Raw genomic sequence first — 17,806 nt, forward strand, 5'->3', positions numbered from 1 at the left:
AATTTCACTACAAATTTTAACTGGAAGGCAAATCACAGTAAATAATTGTTCATTAGAACTCAAGAACACTAACATTAGGGAGTTTCATAATTCTCAAACCTTCTGATCTCCAAAAATAAAGATGAAAGCCTTTTGAAATTATTTTGTCACCTGCCCCACAGTTAAACAAATTATTTTAAAAAGGGAGAACAACTATACTGTAGATAATTTTACACAATTAATTGAGGCTAAAAGCATGATGAGATAAAGATCTTTTTACAGCTCCACAAAATGCTAAAAGGGAAACAGGTGAGTACCTTGAAGGAGGAAGTCCTTCAAAGCATTGGGACCACGGCAGACACATCACAAAAATAAGAAGCATAAAATGAACATTACAGAAAACCAGGACTCCCTGGGAAATATTTAAGAAAAAGAGAGCCATTTGGAAGACATTTGTTCCCACTAGAACAGGAAGCAAAGCTAACCAGAAATGGTTCCTTTAATCTATTACCTTGTCTGGTCCCCCCCAACTTATTTCTTCAGGATCAAAAAACAGTTTCCGTTTGGTTTACTTTTTATTTTGAGTTAAAATTATAATCCTGTTTTATTTATCAAATTTATTTATCAAATTTCTAAACTGCCCTTCTCAAAAGGACGGCTTACAACATAAAAACAATACAAAATACAGATAAAATTGTACATTCCACCCTAAAAACCCAAGACTTAAAAATGCCCAACGTTAAGCCCTTTCCTGAAAGGAGTCACTAATCAAGATCCCAGAATTCGACAGATATAACAAATTGTGTTATTTCTTATATACCGTACTTTTATTTATATGAATCAGGGGACAAATCCTTTTATGGCCTCAGGTGCCTTTGCTCCAAACCTCATACAAGTATATTGTCAAACAGCTTTTATTTCCTCTGCTGTAATACTGCCACAGTACCTACAACATTACTGTATTTGCCATGTTTCAGCGAAAATACGACCAAGACTTTTTTTTTAAACTCCAAAAGACGCATTCGGTCTTATTTTCAGGGGACGTCTTCCACTGTCTCATCTCGCAGCGGCAGTTTCAACAACCTCACCCAGCAGGAGCCCGTGTGGCCACTGCCAGCCCATTTTTTCTGTGGCTGCTTGCCGCCACTTGAGCGCAGTGCCCCCGCTTGTTTCACCATCAGAGGCCTTCAGGAAAGGCCTGAAATAAACTCCAGATTGATGCGGTTGGTGCTGCCTCCCGGTCTCCATTTTGCTTTCAGAAGCCTTTGGAAAGGCCTCTGATGGTGAAATGTAGGCCAGGGGTGACACGTGGAAGCAGTGGCAAATGGCTACAGAAGAATTGGGACAGCAAGGAGAGCCAGAAGTTGGTGTATGGGAGGCCTGGCTGCAACTGTCCTGAGGTAGGTAGGTGTGGGGCACATGAGGCAGCTCCACTCCCCATCCACACGCTAGCTTCAATTTTATCCGTTTGTCTCGCCCACTTCATAGAAACATAGATGACTGACAGCAGAAAAAGACCTCATGGTCCATCTAGTCTGCCCTTATACTATTTCCTGTATTTTATCTTAGGATGGATATATGTTTATCCCAGGCATGTTTACATTCAGTTACTGTGGATTTACCAACCACGTCTGCTGGAAGTTTGTTTCAATCATCTACTACTCTTTCAGTAAAATAACATTTTATCACGTTGCTTCTGATCTTTCCCCCAACTAACCTCAGATTGCGCCCCCTTGTTCTTGTGTTCACTTTCCTATTAAAAACACTTCCCTCCTGAACCTTATTTAACCCTTTAACATATTTAAATGTTTCGATCATGTCCCCCCTTTTCCTTCTGTCCTCCAGACTAATGCAACCAGGTGCAATGGAGTTCAAGGGGGGGGGGGTGTTCCTTAAGTAGGGCTTATTTTGGGGGTAGGGCTTATTTTGGGGAGTAAGACACATGTGCAAAAATCAAGCCAGGGTTTATTTTGGGGATAGGTCTTATTTTGGGGGGAATACAGTAGTTCAGAACCCCTCCCTGCGATACAAAAAGATTGACCATGGATTATATGTCGGCAGGTTATTTTGGAAATTGTTGGGGGATACTAAAAGATGAAACTACTTAGACAGAGCAGGAATTGTCACAAAAGGCAAAGGAGGTGAAGCAGAAACATTTAAAAAGAAGACAAAGTCAGGAAGCATCAAAGTCAACAATTTAATACCTTAGAAAATGACAATGCAGTTCTGATCTGGCAACTGAGGGGCAGGAGACAAGGGAATACGGTACTTGAAAGCCTCACTATACAACAATGAAACAAAGGATCCAAATTGAAATATCTGGAACAACTTGTCTTGGGAGATGGTGAACTCTTTTCTGCTGTGCCTAAATAGTCATTTCAGGGGTCTTATATTACAGATTCTGCACTGAGCAAGAAGATGGATTAAATTATCTCTGAAGTTTTTATTTTTACATATACAGGAACTTACACATTTCTAGAATCTCCGCTCAAAAGTAGTTTGAAGATGATCAAGAGACTATCCTTCTCAACTGGATTTATAATGCCAACCAGGAGGAGGTTTGTTATGAAAGCCAAGACTGCTCACAGAGCTACCTCATTTCAAAGAAAGACAAGTTTTACGTTGGCTTTGAATCCACCACACTTGAGCCAGAAATAAATGGCCAAGTTCTTGAAAACAGCTGACACAGCAGGTTCACAGAAGTGTGGAGCTGGCACACAGTCCTCATATAGAAGGAGATATTGAATCATATAGGACAGTGATGGTGAACCTATAGCACAGGTGACATGTGAAGCCATATTGGAGGGCACGTCAGATGTTGCCCTATGTCAGTTCCAACATGCATGCACCTGCTGGCTGGCTAATTTTTGGCCTTGAGGAAGGCTGTTTCGCCCTCAGGGGCTTCAGGAAGCTTCCCTGAAGCCTCCTGAGTGCAAAAAAACCAGCACAACGAGCACAACAGAAGTCTGTTTTTCAGAACTTCCAGTTTGCCCATTTGGACGTTTTTTTCACTGTTTCAGGCTTCAGTGAGGCCTATGCAAATGGATGGGGGTTGTGCGCATGCGCAGGGGACATTGTGTGTGTGTGTGTGTGTGTGTGTGCATGCGTGCATAGAAACATAGAAGATTGACAGCAGAAAAAGACCTCATGGTCCATCTAGTCTGCCCTTATACCAGGGGTCGACAAAGTTGTTCAGAATCTAGGAGCCAGCCAAAAAATTTAGGAGCCAGAATTTTTTTTAAGCAAACTTGGTTTTTTGCCGAGTCTCCACCTGACATCGCTTTCACCCCCTCCCCCCCGGCGCAGGCCTGGCTCCGCCGAGCCGGCTCTGCTGTACTCCCGTCGGGATCCGAGGGGAGACCGTTAGTCAGAAACCGAAACAGAGAAGAAGGAAAGGGAGACCGGGCCGGGGACGCGGGTGAGGGGGGGAGGGGGGAGGAGGGGTTACTGGTCGGAAGTCACCGCGCACGCAGCCGGAGGAGGAATGAACAAAACCTCACGCCGGGAGGGGAGGGGCTTCCGCTTCTCTCTGAAGGCGGGTGAGCGGCCAAGATCGGAGCGTCTGTGTGCGGTGGGGGGGAGTGAAGGGGTTCGAGTAGGAGGCGGAATGGAGGCAAGGGGGGGAGGGAGAGACGCACGCAAGCGCAGGGGACGCTGGGAAAGCAGCTCGCTCCGAGGTTGATGGGCGGAGCTACGGAAGCCAAGATGTACCATTTCTGGGCGTAAACACAAGGCGGGAAAAATATACTGTATACATACAGTACAGCAGGCAACATTTTCTAGGCCAGTGATTTTCAACCTTTTTTGAGCCGCGGCACATTTTTTACATTTACAAAATCCTGGGGCACACCACCAACCAAAATGACACAAATCTAATAAATAAATTAATAAATACATACATACATACATACATACATACATACATACATACATACAATCCCATGTAACATCCCCTTATAAATACAGTCAATCATCAATCATCCCTCCTGAAATTTATACCACTGTCTCATTTCTGGGTACTTCTCCTGTCTTTCCCCCTTTTCTCTCTCATGTTTCTCATTTCTCTCTCTTCCTCCCTTTTTCCCTCATTCCTTCTCCCTCTCACTTCTCTTTTTCCATCCCTCTCTCTCTCCCCCCCTTATGTGTGTGTATGTATACACACTCCAACCATTTCCAAAACCAGTTGAGGGCTGGGGTTTTTTTCTCTTTTATTCTTTTCAAAAACAGGTGTGGGCTGGGGGTTTTTTTCTTATTATTTGGATGCTTTTTACCATATGCTTCAAGAATCACCTCTCTCTCTCTTTTGTTTCACTCTCCTCTCATTCTCTGCCTCAATCATTTTCTCATTTCTCCTTTTTTCTCCCCTTTTTGTTCTCATTTCTCTCACTCTCCTTTCCTCTCCCTATCTGTCTTGCTTTCTCTCTCTCTTGCTATCTTTTTTTCTCTCTTGTTCTCTTATTTTTTCTCTCTCTCTCTCGTTCTTTCTCTCTCATGCTTTCTCTCTCTTGTTCTTTCTCTCTCTGTTGCTCTCTCTCTTATTTTCTCTCTCTCTCTCTTTCCTTTCTCTCATTCCCTCTTTCTCTCTATCCTTTCTATCTCTCACTCTTTCCTTCTCTCCCTCCCTTTCTCTCTTTCCTTTCTCTCATTCCCTCTTTCTCTCTATCCTTTCTATCTCTTTCTTTTCTCTCATTCCCTCTTTCTCTCTATCCTTTCTATCTCTTTCCTTTCTCTCATTCCCTCTTTCTCTCTATCCTTTCTATCTCTCACTCTTTCCTTCTCTTCCTCCCTTTCTCTCTCTCTTTCCTTTCTCTCATTCCCTCTTTCTCTCTATCTTTTCTATCTCTTTCTTTTCTCTCATTCCCTCTTTCTCTCTATCCTTTCTATCTCTCACTCTTTCCTTCTCTCCCTCCCTTTCTCTCTCTCTTTCCTTTCTCTCATTCCCTCTTTCTCTCTATCCTTTCTATCTCTTTCTTTTCTCTCATTCCCTCTTTCTCTCTATCCTTTCTATCTCTCACTCTTTCCTTCTCTCCCTCCCTTTCTCTCTCTCTTTCCTTTCTCTCATTCCCTCTTTCTCTCTATCCTTTCTATCTCTTTCCTTTCTCTCATTCCCTCTTTCTCTCTATCCTTTCTATCTCTCACTCTTTCCTTCTCTCCCTCCCTTTCTCTCTCTTTCCTTTCTCTCATTCCATCTTTGTCTCCTGGGGCTGACTGCGCCTGCCCTGCACCCCCCACCGCAGAGGGAAAGCATTTGGCATCGGCACCGCCAACCCCCCCTCCACAAGCAGCAAAAGCCTCTGCGACTGAGGCGAAAAGCAAACGGCGCACCCCGCCGCTTAGGCTTTTGCTGCTCCTGGGGGGGGGGAGGATTTTCTCCTCCCCGCCCCCCCCCCCCGGCAGCCAAACGTCGCTGGTGCAGGAAAGCAGCGTGTTAAAAGGCGCGCTGCTTTCACGGAAAACAAACCCGGCTTTCCTGGCAACGGAGGATGACAAGCAGGACGAAGCAGGGTGGAGCAACGCGAGGCTCAAGCAGGCAGCTTCCGCGCGTTTCTTTCAGCGGAAGAGGAGGAGAGGGAGCGGATTGGGCGGGCGGGGGCAGTGCCTTCTACTGCCGGCGCCTCCCCGCCCCCACCCCCCCACCCCGGGCAGGCAGGGGAATGGGGACTGCGCGCCCATGGAAAAGGGCACGCAGGGGGGGTATTTTGGGGTGCGCGGGTAGCGGCGGTGGCGGCGACGGGCAATAGCCGGGGGGGGCGGCTTCTGCAAGTGGGAGCTCCAGGGCTGAAGCCTCAGCCCTGGAGCTCCCACTTGCAGGAGCCACCTCGCGGCACACCTGGCCATGTCTCCACCGGTTGAAAAACACTGTTCTAGGCGCCAGACAACATTTTCTAGGCGCCACTGGCGACCAGGCGCCTGGGTTTGTCGATCCTTGCCTTATACTATTACTAGTCTTTCCTGATACGTTTTATGCTTAAGACCTTCCACCATTCTTGTAGCCTGTCTTTGGACCTGTTCAATTTTGTCAATATCTTTTTGTAGGTGAGGTCTCCAGAACTGAACACAGTGTTCCAAATGTGGTTTCACCAGCACTCTATATAGCAGGATCACAATCTCCCTCTTCCTGCTTGTTATACCTCTAGCTATGCAGCCAAGAATCCTACTTGCTTTTCCTACCGCCCGACCCATTTTGAGAAATCACTACCCCATAATCCTTCTCTTCTGAAGTTTTTGCTAACACAGAACTGCCAATACAATACTCAGATTGAGGATTCCTTTTCCCCAACTGCATTATTTTACATTTGGAAACATTAAACTGCAGTTTCCATTGCTTTGACCATTTATCTAGTAAAGCTAAATCATTTACCATATTACAGACGCCTCCAGGAATATCAACCCTATTGCACACTTTAGAGTCATTGGCAAACAGGCAAACCTTCCCTACCAAACCTTCCCCTATGTCACTCACAAACGTATTAAAAAGAATAGGACCCAAAACAGACCCTTGTGGCACACCGCTTGTAACCTGTCCCTGCTCAGAATACTCGCCATTAACAAGAACTCTCTGATGTCTACGCTTCTTATTTAACCCTTTAACCTATTTAAAAGTTTCGATCATGTCCCCCCCTTTTCCTTCTGTCCTCCAGTCCAGACCATACAGATTGTGTTCATTAAGTCTTTCTTGATCGGTTTTATGCTTAAGACCTTCCACCATTTTTGTAGCATGGGGGCGGGGGGGCGGGGAAGGAATGAGCACATGCGCGTGTGCTAGCAAGCACACACACCCTTTTGGCAACGAACCAAAAAAGGTTTGCCATCACTGTATAGGATATTTCATATTAGCAGTCTAAGATCACTCAAACAACTGAAGAAAACACCCCCTACTTACAGACATGCCTCCCCCCCCCCCCCCAAATATAATGCAACACCTCTCTTGACAAACTGCTGGAATTCTTTTAAAGCATGTAACATTTTTACGTCTAGTGCATGTTATGAAAAAACAAATCAATATAAACATATGAAGAAAATCAGAACGGCACTGCTGTACCCTTTCCCGTGCTAGAGCCCAAATCCATTTTCCTCACCATTCCTCCATCCGTTTCTCTAATTCTGGGAGCAGGAACTGCTGGTGGAAGCAGTAGATGGAACAGATGTTGGAAAAAATGCCCATCACCACGTCAGCTGGGAAAGAGTTTCGGCAGCGGGCTTCCTCCATCAGACGGGCACAGAAGACCTGTGAAACAGGGCACACTTATTCCCATCGCCTCTCTTGGAGTCTTTCTGTATAATCAATGAATGGCAGAGAACTACCCAAACCCTATCTCATGCTTTATCTTCTAAATATCTATTATATACTGCTCCCAAAAATAAAGGGAACACTCAAATAACATAATCCTAGATCTGAATGAATGAAATATTCTCATTGAATGCCTTGTTCTGTACAAAGTTGAATGTGCACAACAGCATGTGAAATTGACTGTCAGTCAGTGTTGCTTCCTAAGTGGACAGTTTCATTTCACAGAAGTTTGATTTACTTGGAGTTACATTGTGTTGTTTAAGCGTTCCCTTTATTTTTTTGAGCAGTGTATAATCCTTATCATCCACTTATTTTTATTTTATTTTATTTTATACTAAGATTTTTATTAATATTGCTTCTTCATTGCTTATTTGACCCCTATGACAATCATTAAGTGTCGTACCACATGATTCTTGACAAATGTATATTTTATTTTATGTATGCTGAGAGCATATGCACCAAGACAAATTCCTTGTGTGTCCAATCACACTTAGCCAATAAAAATTCTATTCTATTCTATTCTATTCTATTATAAGATGGAATCTATTGTCTGATGGAGACAGAAAGGTACATCCTAGAGTTCTGGCAATATCTATCTAACTGTCCTGCTAATTTCTTCAGCTGGCATGACTTGCAGAAATGACGCTATGCTTGCCTCACGTTTCCATTTAAAAGCTCCACGTGTTCTAGTAGTTCTGCCTGCTAGGCATCCCTCTTTATTACCTGGTCCAGTAGGTACAGGCGAGACACGTATGCCTTTTCTGTTTGGAGAAGCTCATTGGCAATTCGGAAGACTTTTTGTGGAACCGTCATCTGTTGAGAGAGAAAGAGAGATAAAAAATCAATTGAAAGCCACTCGGCTGTCTGGAATGCACCAAATTCTCTCCCCTTTCCCCATATATCAGGATGTGCTATGAAAACCAACCCCAGGATTTTGTCTCTTTCTCAGCAAAAGCCATTTCTCTGCCCCTGGCATTCAAGCAGAATTCCAATGATTACAAATGAGCAATGTTTGTACAAAAATATGTTATACTCATCCTTTTATTCAGTTCTCACTGTCAGCAAAATGGATTATACACACTTTTATATTCTGTGAGTGAATATAAACCAATAGCAGGCAATCTCTTGAGGCAAAGGATGCCATGGGAATTGTGAGAGCAGGTTGTGGGCACACTTCTAAAAATGGCTGCTGGGAGGACCTGCCTATTCCTAGAAAGGCTTCATACATCAGAAGACAAATTGGTGAGGTTGCACTTCACCATTCATTCTTACCACTATGCCCCACTCCCAGAATTTTAACTATGACCAGTTTCCTTTATTTCATGGGGGAACTGAGATACTCTTTCCCACTAGGCCATTACAATTTTATGCATGGTATGTCTGTATGTATGTTTGGTTTTATAACAAGGGTTTTTAATTGTTTTAGTATTGGATTATTATTATATGCTGTTTTATTGCTGTTGTTAGCCGCCCCGAGTCTGCGGAGATGGGCGGCATACAAATCCAATAAGTAAATAAATAAAATAAATAAATAATTTGGAAAAGGGGACACTTAAAAAAATGATGAAGTTGTAACAATCCATCACTTTTCCATTTCTGTTTCCTAAGAATACCTGTGGGGTTTACATGAGGCCTGAAGCGTTGTTGTGCATTAAGATGCTAGAGGAATTTTCAGCATGCCATTTAATTAGTTTTTGATTACGAGAACATTTTTGAAAGAATTAAGAGATGGGGCAGGAAACATGATGAGGAACAGATGATGTTCTGTGGACCTAATGTGAGGGAATGTAATTAGCCAGAATCCCAGGAGGGAATAATAATAATAATTTAATAATAATTTATTAGATTTGTATGCCGCCCCTCTCCGAGGACTCGGAGCGGCTCACAAGTAAAAGCATCATATACAAATCCAATATTAAAACAGTTTTAAAAACCCTTATTAAAAAACAATCATACAACCCAAACAAACCATACATAAACCAAGACAGCTAAGGGATATATCAATTCTTCCATGCCTGGAGACATAGGGGGGTTTTCAAGAGTTTATGAAAGGCGAGGAGGGTGGGGGAAGTCCTAATCTCCGGGGGAGGAGTTGATTCTAGGAAGGGGGATATTCCAGAGGAGCAAGAGACAACTCAGTTCAGAGAGTTTATAGGATATAAAGAGGAGGAAAAATCCCCTCCCTAATAGTTCCCAGAGTATATGCTTCAAAAAGGTAATAGTTTGCTTCAGTTTGGCAAGACTCTGTCTATAGTTGTAAAACAGAACAAAAATCTGCTTGGAAGAATCATTAGGGTTTTTCTTTTCATTCTTGGAGCCTGACATCTACTGATGCCTTTAAATATATTTTGGGCCATCAGCGGCTGCTATTAGGAACTGAGGCTACATCAGATTGGGTTCCTCGCGGTTCAGATCAGTTCGATAGAACTGGTAGCAAACTGATGGTGATGTCACAGAGGCAGTTCCATTGTTGCTGGTCTGTGGTTGCCGCCATTTTGTCTTTTGCTTCTGCACATGCGCAGAAGCTGTTTTTTTCCTGTTTTTTGGCTTCTGCGCATGTGCAGAAGCTAAGTTTTCGGCACTGTGCATGTGCACCCAAGCAAAGCACCCCTATGTGAAGCACAATGCACGCGAAGCCATGCGGCTCGTGAGAAAGCGAACTGGCAGCAAAATAAGTTGGAACCCACCTTTGGCCTACATAATCGAAAAGTTACACAAGTGCCTACAACATGGAACAGAGTTGTATTATTTTGTTAACAGGTGTCCTTCTGCCTCCATTATTTTTTTCTTTACTAAGATCTAATACCAATGCATAATTGAGCTTAACATCTTGCTCTGGCCGCAGATGTGACTGCGTGATTCTTGTTGTTTTATATTACAAGGATTTTAATTATAGGGGTTTTTTTACATTATTGGGGTTTTAATTATTCGTTTTAGTGTTAGGTTAGGTTTCACTTTTTATATGTATTGTATTTTGTCTACATTATTGTAAGCCGCCCTGAGTCTCCGGAGAAGGGCGGCCTAGAAATCTGACCAAATAAATAAAAAATAAAAAATAAATAACAACATATTTATGTTTAACAACATAGTCTCCGGAGAGGGGCGGCATACAAATCTAACTACTACTACTACTACTACTACTACTACTACTACTACTAATAATAATAATAATAATAATAATATTTTGTTGTTTTGTTGTTGTTGTTGTTATTGTTGTTGTTGTTGTTGTTGTTGAAAGAAAAATACAGGCTCGGGGAGAGGGAACAATGGCGAAAAGGCAATCGTAGTAAACCCGGGATAGGAATCTGAGCCCTTTACCTCATCAGAATCCTGCTTCTCGCTCTGTGGAGGTGGAAGGTCAGAGAGCAGCTCAGCCTCGTCCCCACTGCCATCATCCATGTCACTGTCCCCCTCAGAATCACGAGTCGAGCTGCGCTTGATGAGGGCCGGAGGCGCCAGAGGCCCAGCACCTTCCCCTGAACCTTCCTCAGGCCCGAAGCAAATCTCCTCACTGTTAGACGGTGAACTGATGCTGTCAATGCCGCTGTCCCGGTTCGCCAGTTTCCCACCATCATGAGGCGGCAAGCAGACAGCATTTCCGACAGACGCGTGCCCGCCTTCCAAGGCCAGGAGGTCCAGGAGCTTGTGAGACAGTTCTGCCGATTCCAATGAAGCCGGGCGATCTAGGGAGGGTTCCATAGAATTTATCTCTAGGGCCTGGAGGTCTGGGCTGGGACACGGCGAGGGAGTGTGTTCTGACGTCAGGATTATAGGTTCCCTGAAAGGAACACAAACAACCCAGTTAGGAAAGCCAAGGTTAGGGTGGAGGAAATGAAGAGCAGACCCTGGATTAAGGAGGCAAGGTTTGCTAGGGCTCCACCTCTCCTAGAAAAGTAAGTAGAATCTTCCAGTGGGTTCATGCCCAACGCTACACGTAGTCTTTGAGCTATGACCATTGTCAGGCGGGGATTCCTCTTCACCGGCACTACCAGAGTGCTCCCGGTGACCGGCGCAGGCGTGCACACATCCAGTGGGTGGGCGGGCACTTCGGCATGTGATTCGGCTTTTGAGCATGCGCTGGAAGCCAAATCTTGTGTGAGGACGCACACGAGAGTGAAATTTTGGCAATTTTTGCCGATATTTTTGTTTCCGTGCATGCATGGAAGCAAAAAAATTGGTGAAAATTGGCAAAATCTCACACGCCCGTCCTCACATGAGATTTGGCTTTCAGTGTGTGCACAGAAGCCAAATCTCGCGCCGATATGTGCGCCCACCCGCTGGTAAGTTGGAGCTGCATGCGCAGTTCTATTTTCGCTACTGGGATGCCATATTGGACCATACCGGATGCAACCCACTACCGACCATAGTTGAACTCAAAATGTGAGTTCTCCCCCATTTTACGAACTTTCTTGCCACAGTTAAGTGAAAAACTGCAGTTGTTAAGTTAGTTACACAGTTGTTAAGTGAATCTGGTTTTCCCGCCATTGACTTTGCTTGTCAGAAGGTCGCAAAAGGGGATGACGTGACCCCAGAACTCTGCAATTGTCATAAATGTGAATCACTTGCCAAGTGGCGGAATTTTGATCATGTGACCATGGGGATGTTGCAACAGTTGTAAATGTGAAAAAGGGTCATAAGTCACTTTTTTTCAGAACCCTTATAACTTTGAACAGTCACTAAATGAACAGTTGTAAGTCGAGGACTACCTGTACTAATAGCTTTGGTTTAAAAAATAATATACCATATTTTTCGGAGTATAAAATGCACTGTAGTATAAGACGCACTTTAGTTTTGGGGGAGGAAAATAGAGGGAAAATCTACCTACCACGTATTCATCAGGCTAGCGTCCTTAGTCAGGTTAGCTTCAGCATATTATTTTATCCCCTGGTTAGAGCTGAAAAAACCTTTTTCTTAGGGAGTAGCAATGAAAACAAGCCTGCAGAGACTTAGGGCTGGGAAAAAACTTCTTCTGAGAGAGTAGGAATGAAAAAATCCTGCAAGCTGGAGAGATCATTAGCACCTCATTAGGGCTGGAAAAAAAACATTTTTCAGAGGGAGTAGCAGCTGGGAAGATCATTAGCACCTTTTTAGGGCTGGGAAAAAAGCTTCATTCAGAGTATAAAACACACCCAAATTTTCAGTCTCTTGGGAGAGGAAAAGGTGCGTCTTTTTAAAAATTATTATTGAAAACACAAAACACAAATACAGAAAACATAAAAACAACGAGGTCAACAAGCTTAATATAAATTCACCTTTACATTCCTGTTTCTACAAAAAGTGCATCTTATACTCCAAAAAATATAGTACTTATTTGCACACATGATTAGGCCAACTATTCATCTACCTTTTTCAAAAATCTTCCGACACAGACCAAAACCTAACATGTATGGCACCATTGTATCATCCATAACAATCCAACCTAAAGTAAGATCATCCTCCTCCAGATCTTTCTTACATAAACTCAGAACACCTCAAATGTGGTGGCTGCTAATGCAACCTCCCATCCACCCCAAATTATCTCAGCAAGAATCTGGTTCTTTGCATAATGCCAAGGAGAGCGGGATCTGCTCACACAATCCACCATAAAATAATTGGTAGATGAAAAATAAATAAAGAAAGAAAGAAAGAAAGAAAGAAAGAAAGAAAAGAGGCAGAGAGGGAGGAAGGAAGGAAGGAAGGAAGGAAGGAAAGAAAGAAAGAAAGAAAGAAAGAGGGGAGAGAGGGAGGGAGGGAGGAAAGAAAGAAAGAAAAGAGGGAGAGAGGGAGGGAGGGAGGGAGGAAAGAAAGAAAGAAAGAAAGAAAGAAAGAAAGAAAGAAAGAAAGAAAGAAAGAAAACCACACAAAGAAGCATTTGAATACATGGATGTCAAATCTATTCAAGACTGGGGAAAGAGCACAGAAGTTTAAAACCCTTTTCTGAATTATATCAGAATTCAATTGTAAAACCTCCAAGGCTGCATGAATGTGCAAGTGTATTCAATATGGGTATTCTATCTAACCAATCATGAGTAGAATTAATCCTCATTGTTTTCTTTGTCACTTAACAAAGGCCTTTGTGCTAGTTATCATTTCAATATCTCCCAAGTCGGTAGAAATCTCCCGTTAATTAATGATGCCAAGCAGTACTACTTTACTTCAAGAGTACAAATCATGCTTCGTGTGTGTGTGTGTGTGTGTCCTCCAACTCAGCTACAGGAGCCAGAAAGAGGGTCTTCCGTGCTAGTTGAGCTCGTACCTTTCAAACTTCTCAATGAGGCAGGAGACGGCAGACGAGGAGGCCCCTCCATCTTTCGGCAGAGGGCTGCGGCCCAGGCGGGGGTCGGCTGGGAGGGGCCGTGATGGGGGTGGGGGGATGGATTCCGGAGGCCGTGGGGGCTGGCTATTCTGCAGGTAGGCTGGCTTGGGAGGAACTGGAAAAGAAAGTGGGATTGTTCTTTTAAAAACAGACTCAATACATTTTATTTAACGGATGCCACCCATAGAAGGACTGCTTCCATAAGTTTGCATTTTTATCATCTGACCCACGCTGCCCATCCCCCACCCCAGCATTGACACTCCTAACTCGCCTGTTCCACAGCAAAGAGCCTGGACTCCGGACTCCGTTATATTGAAAAGGTCCAGCAGGTACTCCAAGTTACGCTTTAGCCTAAGCAGTTTTTTATGTCAATGCTGGTTGGAAAAGCATTGCATTTATTTGACAACTGCCCATTTCCCTACAAGGATATGCCAACTGTTTTCAAGTCAAGGGCTCCACCAGTGCCTTTTAATTGGGATACCAGGGACTGCATTCCAAAAAGAAAGTAAGTCCAGGAGAAAAAATAGCAATAGCATTTAGACTCATATACCGCTTCACAGTGCTTTACAGCCCTCTCTAAGTGGTTTAAGAGAGAAAGCATATTGCCCCCAACAATCTGGGTCCTCATTTTACCGACCTTGGAAGGATGGGAGGCTGAGTCAACCTTGAGCTTACTGAGATTCGATCTGCCAAACTGCTGGCAGCCTGTGATCAGCAGAAGTAGCTTGCAGTACTGCACTCTAACCACTGCGCCACTGAGGCTGGGTGGAATGGAATCAGAGTAAACATTCAATATGATCTAAATTAATTTATGTATAATTTTGATTAAAATAAATTTGTTCAATGCAACTATGAAAATTTGTCCTCCTAAGTCTTGTAATTAATTTTCCTCTTGCTCATCATGTTAGTTACTCTTTAGAAGAAACTCTTAAGACATTTATTTATTTGTTTGTTTGTTTATTTATTAGATTTGTATGCCGCCCCTCTCCGTACTCGGGGCGGCTAACAATAACAATGAAACAACATATGACAAAACTAATATTTAAAATAATTAAAAAACCCTTATTAAAAAACCGAACATACACACAAACATACCATGCATAAATTGTATAGGCCTAGGGGGAAGGAATATCTCAATACCCCCATGCCTGACGACATGCCAGAGGTGGGTTTTAAGGAGCTTATGAAAGGCGAGGAGGGTGGGGGCAATGCTGATCTCTGGGGGGAGCTGGTTCCAGAGGGTCGGGGCCGCCACAGAGAAGGCTCTTCCCCTGGGTCCCACCAAACGGCACTGTTTAGTTGACGGGACCCAGAGAGGGCCAACTCTGTGGGACCTAACTGGTCGCTGGGATTCGTGCGGCAGAAGGCGGTCCCGGAGATATTCTGGTCCGATGCCATGAAGGGCTTTATAGGTAATAACCAACATAATATCTTGCAGGCCTGGGCAAAGCCTTGCAAGAGCGATGGACTACAGCAGTGATGGCGAACCTAGGGCGCGGGTGCCACAGGTGGCACGCGGAGCCATATCTGCTGACACGTGAGCCGTTGCTCTAGCTCAGCTTCAATGTTTATGCCGGCCAGCTGATTTTTGGCTTGCACAGAGGCTCTGGGTGGGTGTTTTTGGCTTCCAGAGAGACTCCAGGGGGATGGGAGAGGGCGTTTTTACCCTCCCCCGGCTCTAGGGAAGCGTTTGGAGCCTGGGGAGGGCAAAGCACAAGCCTACTGCACCTACCAGGAATTTTGGAAACAGGCTGTTTCCGGCCTCCAGAGGGCTTCTGAGGGGTGGGGGAAGCTGTTTTCGCCCTCCCCAGGCATTGAATTATGGGTGTGGGCACTTGTGTTTGTGCATGCCCACACTCTTTCGGCACCCGAGGAATAAAAGGTTCGCCATCACTGGCCTACAGCCTCAGAATCTTGAATTATACTCTGGGCTCTAAAGTCAGCGACTAGAAAGGCATATACCTTCCCCCTAGGCCTATACAATTTATGCATGGTATGTTTGTGTGTATGTTTGGTTTTTAATAAGGGCTTTTAGTAATTTCAATATTACATTTGTTATATGCTGTTTTTTATTACTTTTGTTAGCCGCCCTGAGTCTACTGAGAGTGGTGGCATACAAATCTAATTAATAATAATAATAATAATCCCAGGAGACAACAGAATTGAGGAGAAGCAGCTAGAGAAATTAGTGAAATACGAAGATCTAAAAATCGAGCTGCAACGACTCTGGCATAAGCCAGTGAAAGTGGTCCCAGTGGTACTTGGCACGCTGGGCGCAGTACCAAAGGATCTCAGCGGATATTTGAAAACCATCGGAATTGACAAAATCTCCATCTGTCAATTGCAAAAGGCCACTTTACTGGGATCGGCAAACATAATTCGCTGCTACATCACGCAGTCCTAGGTGCTTTGGAAGCGCCCGACTGGTGATGAAATACGAAATCCAGCATTGTGATCTCGTTTGCTGTGTTGTACTGACATAATAATAATAATAATAATAATAATAATAATAATAATAATGATGATGATGATGATCATCATCATCATCATCATCAACAGCCAGCTTTCTTCTCCAGCAGCATTGACGGCAAATGCCATAAGACACATCTTAATCTTGGGCTCGAGGAGGAAGTAGGGAAACCATCTCAACCCCAATATGTTTTGGATGCATTTGATCTCAGCTCCCATAATTCAAAGCTAGCATGCCAAAGGAAACAGACGTCTGAGAACCGATTGGGGAAACCCCATTTATACCTTGTGGTTTTGGTCCTGGGGGACGCTTGAGTGGTCGGAGTTTGGCAATTTCCTCTTCGTTGTGGTCAGGCCCTGGATCCGAGACGAGCCGTTGGGGGGCTTCTGGTGAGCGATGTTCAGGGCTGGGTTCTGAAGAGAGGCTTTTGACCAAGACTCGGTGGGGCTGAACGGAACCTGGAAAGGAAACAGAATTGCAGAGACAGTTTAATCAAAACCAACTCTCGCATAGTCTGTTCTTATACATTCAAAGAGGAAAAGCCTGGAATTAAGCCAAAATAAGGGGGTGGGGGAGTATAGAAATAAAATTCTCTAGATGGTTAACTTTCTAAATTGAAAAGCACATTAATGACTTTATAATGTTAGCTTGCACAACTGAAATATCAGTGGATCATAAAGACTGATATGATGGGCCTCTTGAGGTTTCCCAGCTCAACTCTATCATTGAATTAGCCAGCAATTGCCATACTTCTCATAGAGACACTGCAAATGATTTAGAGCCAAATATAAATCACAAGGCACCAGAATCAAACCAGAACAAAAGCATGACTTTTTTAAAAAAATCTGTTTTAAAGCCAAATGCATGAAGAAAATGTAGGATCCTTAAAGGGCAAAACAATTTAACAAAGCCAAATCAGAACGACATCTAAGTAAAGTTAAAAAAGATACCTTATTTTGGCCAGAAAGTCTTTGTTTTCCAGAAAAATTCCAAGAAAGGTGAAGGCTGGGAAAACTCTCAAGGGAAATGGTTCTGTACCATTCCCTAAACACAAAGCACAAGTACCTTTCAAATCCCTGCTAAACACAGCCAGCTTTGGAAGGGCTGTAATAGAGTTCCATCCCAGGGTTTTCAGAGCACTACTTCTGTTAAAGATCAACAAACTAGAGGCAGTGCAGGCAATATCCCATCACACTAACCCTCTGGCCATGAGTCACACAGAACATTTCTCACTCCACCCAGTTCAGAAGCTGATTGGGGTGGCGAAACAAACACAGAAGTAGGCAAGACTATCGCCCAGGAAGAAGCTACTGGGTGACAATTGGGTTGAACCGCATGCTACAATTTTCCAGCTCACAAGATGTTGATTTCTTCTTAGCTACACACTTCACTGCTCATTCTTATGAGTCCTGGTTATATTTGCACTTTTTAGTAAGTAGGAGTAGGTGGAGAAATTTGGGCACTGTGGGTGACAGAAGAAGGAAGAAGAAATTTAACTCTCCAGCTAATTTCGCACCATATGCTAAGCTGTTACTCACTCACCATGGTTTGAGCATATTGCCAATGACCCCCAACTGCTTTGCAATTTGCAATGTCTACATTCACATAAAATATTAATCCCAAAGAATACAGATGATGGCCTGATTGAATGCATGAACTCTGCCCATCCCTCTTCCAGAGAAAAAGATGTTCTGAAAGTATTGTCCCCTGTGAAGTAAAAATGAATGAAAGCCAATGGGAGTGCCTCACAGAATTCGGAGGAAAGATTCTA

At 43.7% G+C, this 17,806-nt stretch overlaps 1 protein-coding gene across 2 annotated transcripts in view; it reads right to left on the reverse strand.

Moving 5' to 3' along the window:
- FGD1 (FYVE, RhoGEF and PH domain containing 1) overlaps nucleotides 1–17,806 on the reverse strand; it is a 101,907-nt gene that overhangs the window by 22,191 nt on the left and 61,910 nt on the right. For both annotated transcript variants that reach the window (XM_070741290.1, XM_070741291.1), the window contains exons 2-6: nucleotides 16,320–16,493; nucleotides 13,506–13,680; nucleotides 10,589–11,048; nucleotides 7,994–8,083; nucleotides 7,059–7,207 (exon numbers count right to left, since the gene is read on the reverse strand). In XM_070741290.1, coding sequence (XP_070597391.1) covers nucleotides 7,059–7,207; nucleotides 7,994–8,083; nucleotides 10,589–11,048; nucleotides 13,506–13,680; nucleotides 16,320–16,493 — 1,048 coding nt within the window. The remainder of the gene's footprint in view (nucleotides 1–7,058; nucleotides 7,208–7,993; nucleotides 8,084–10,588; nucleotides 11,049–13,505; nucleotides 13,681–16,319; nucleotides 16,494–17,806) is intronic.

Source organism: Erythrolamprus reginae, chromosome 2, assembly GCF_031021105.1.
Source record: "Erythrolamprus reginae isolate rEryReg1 chromosome 2, rEryReg1.hap1, whole genome shotgun sequence".
Lineage (NCBI taxonomy): Eukaryota > Metazoa > Chordata > Lepidosauria > Squamata > Dipsadidae > Erythrolamprus > Erythrolamprus reginae.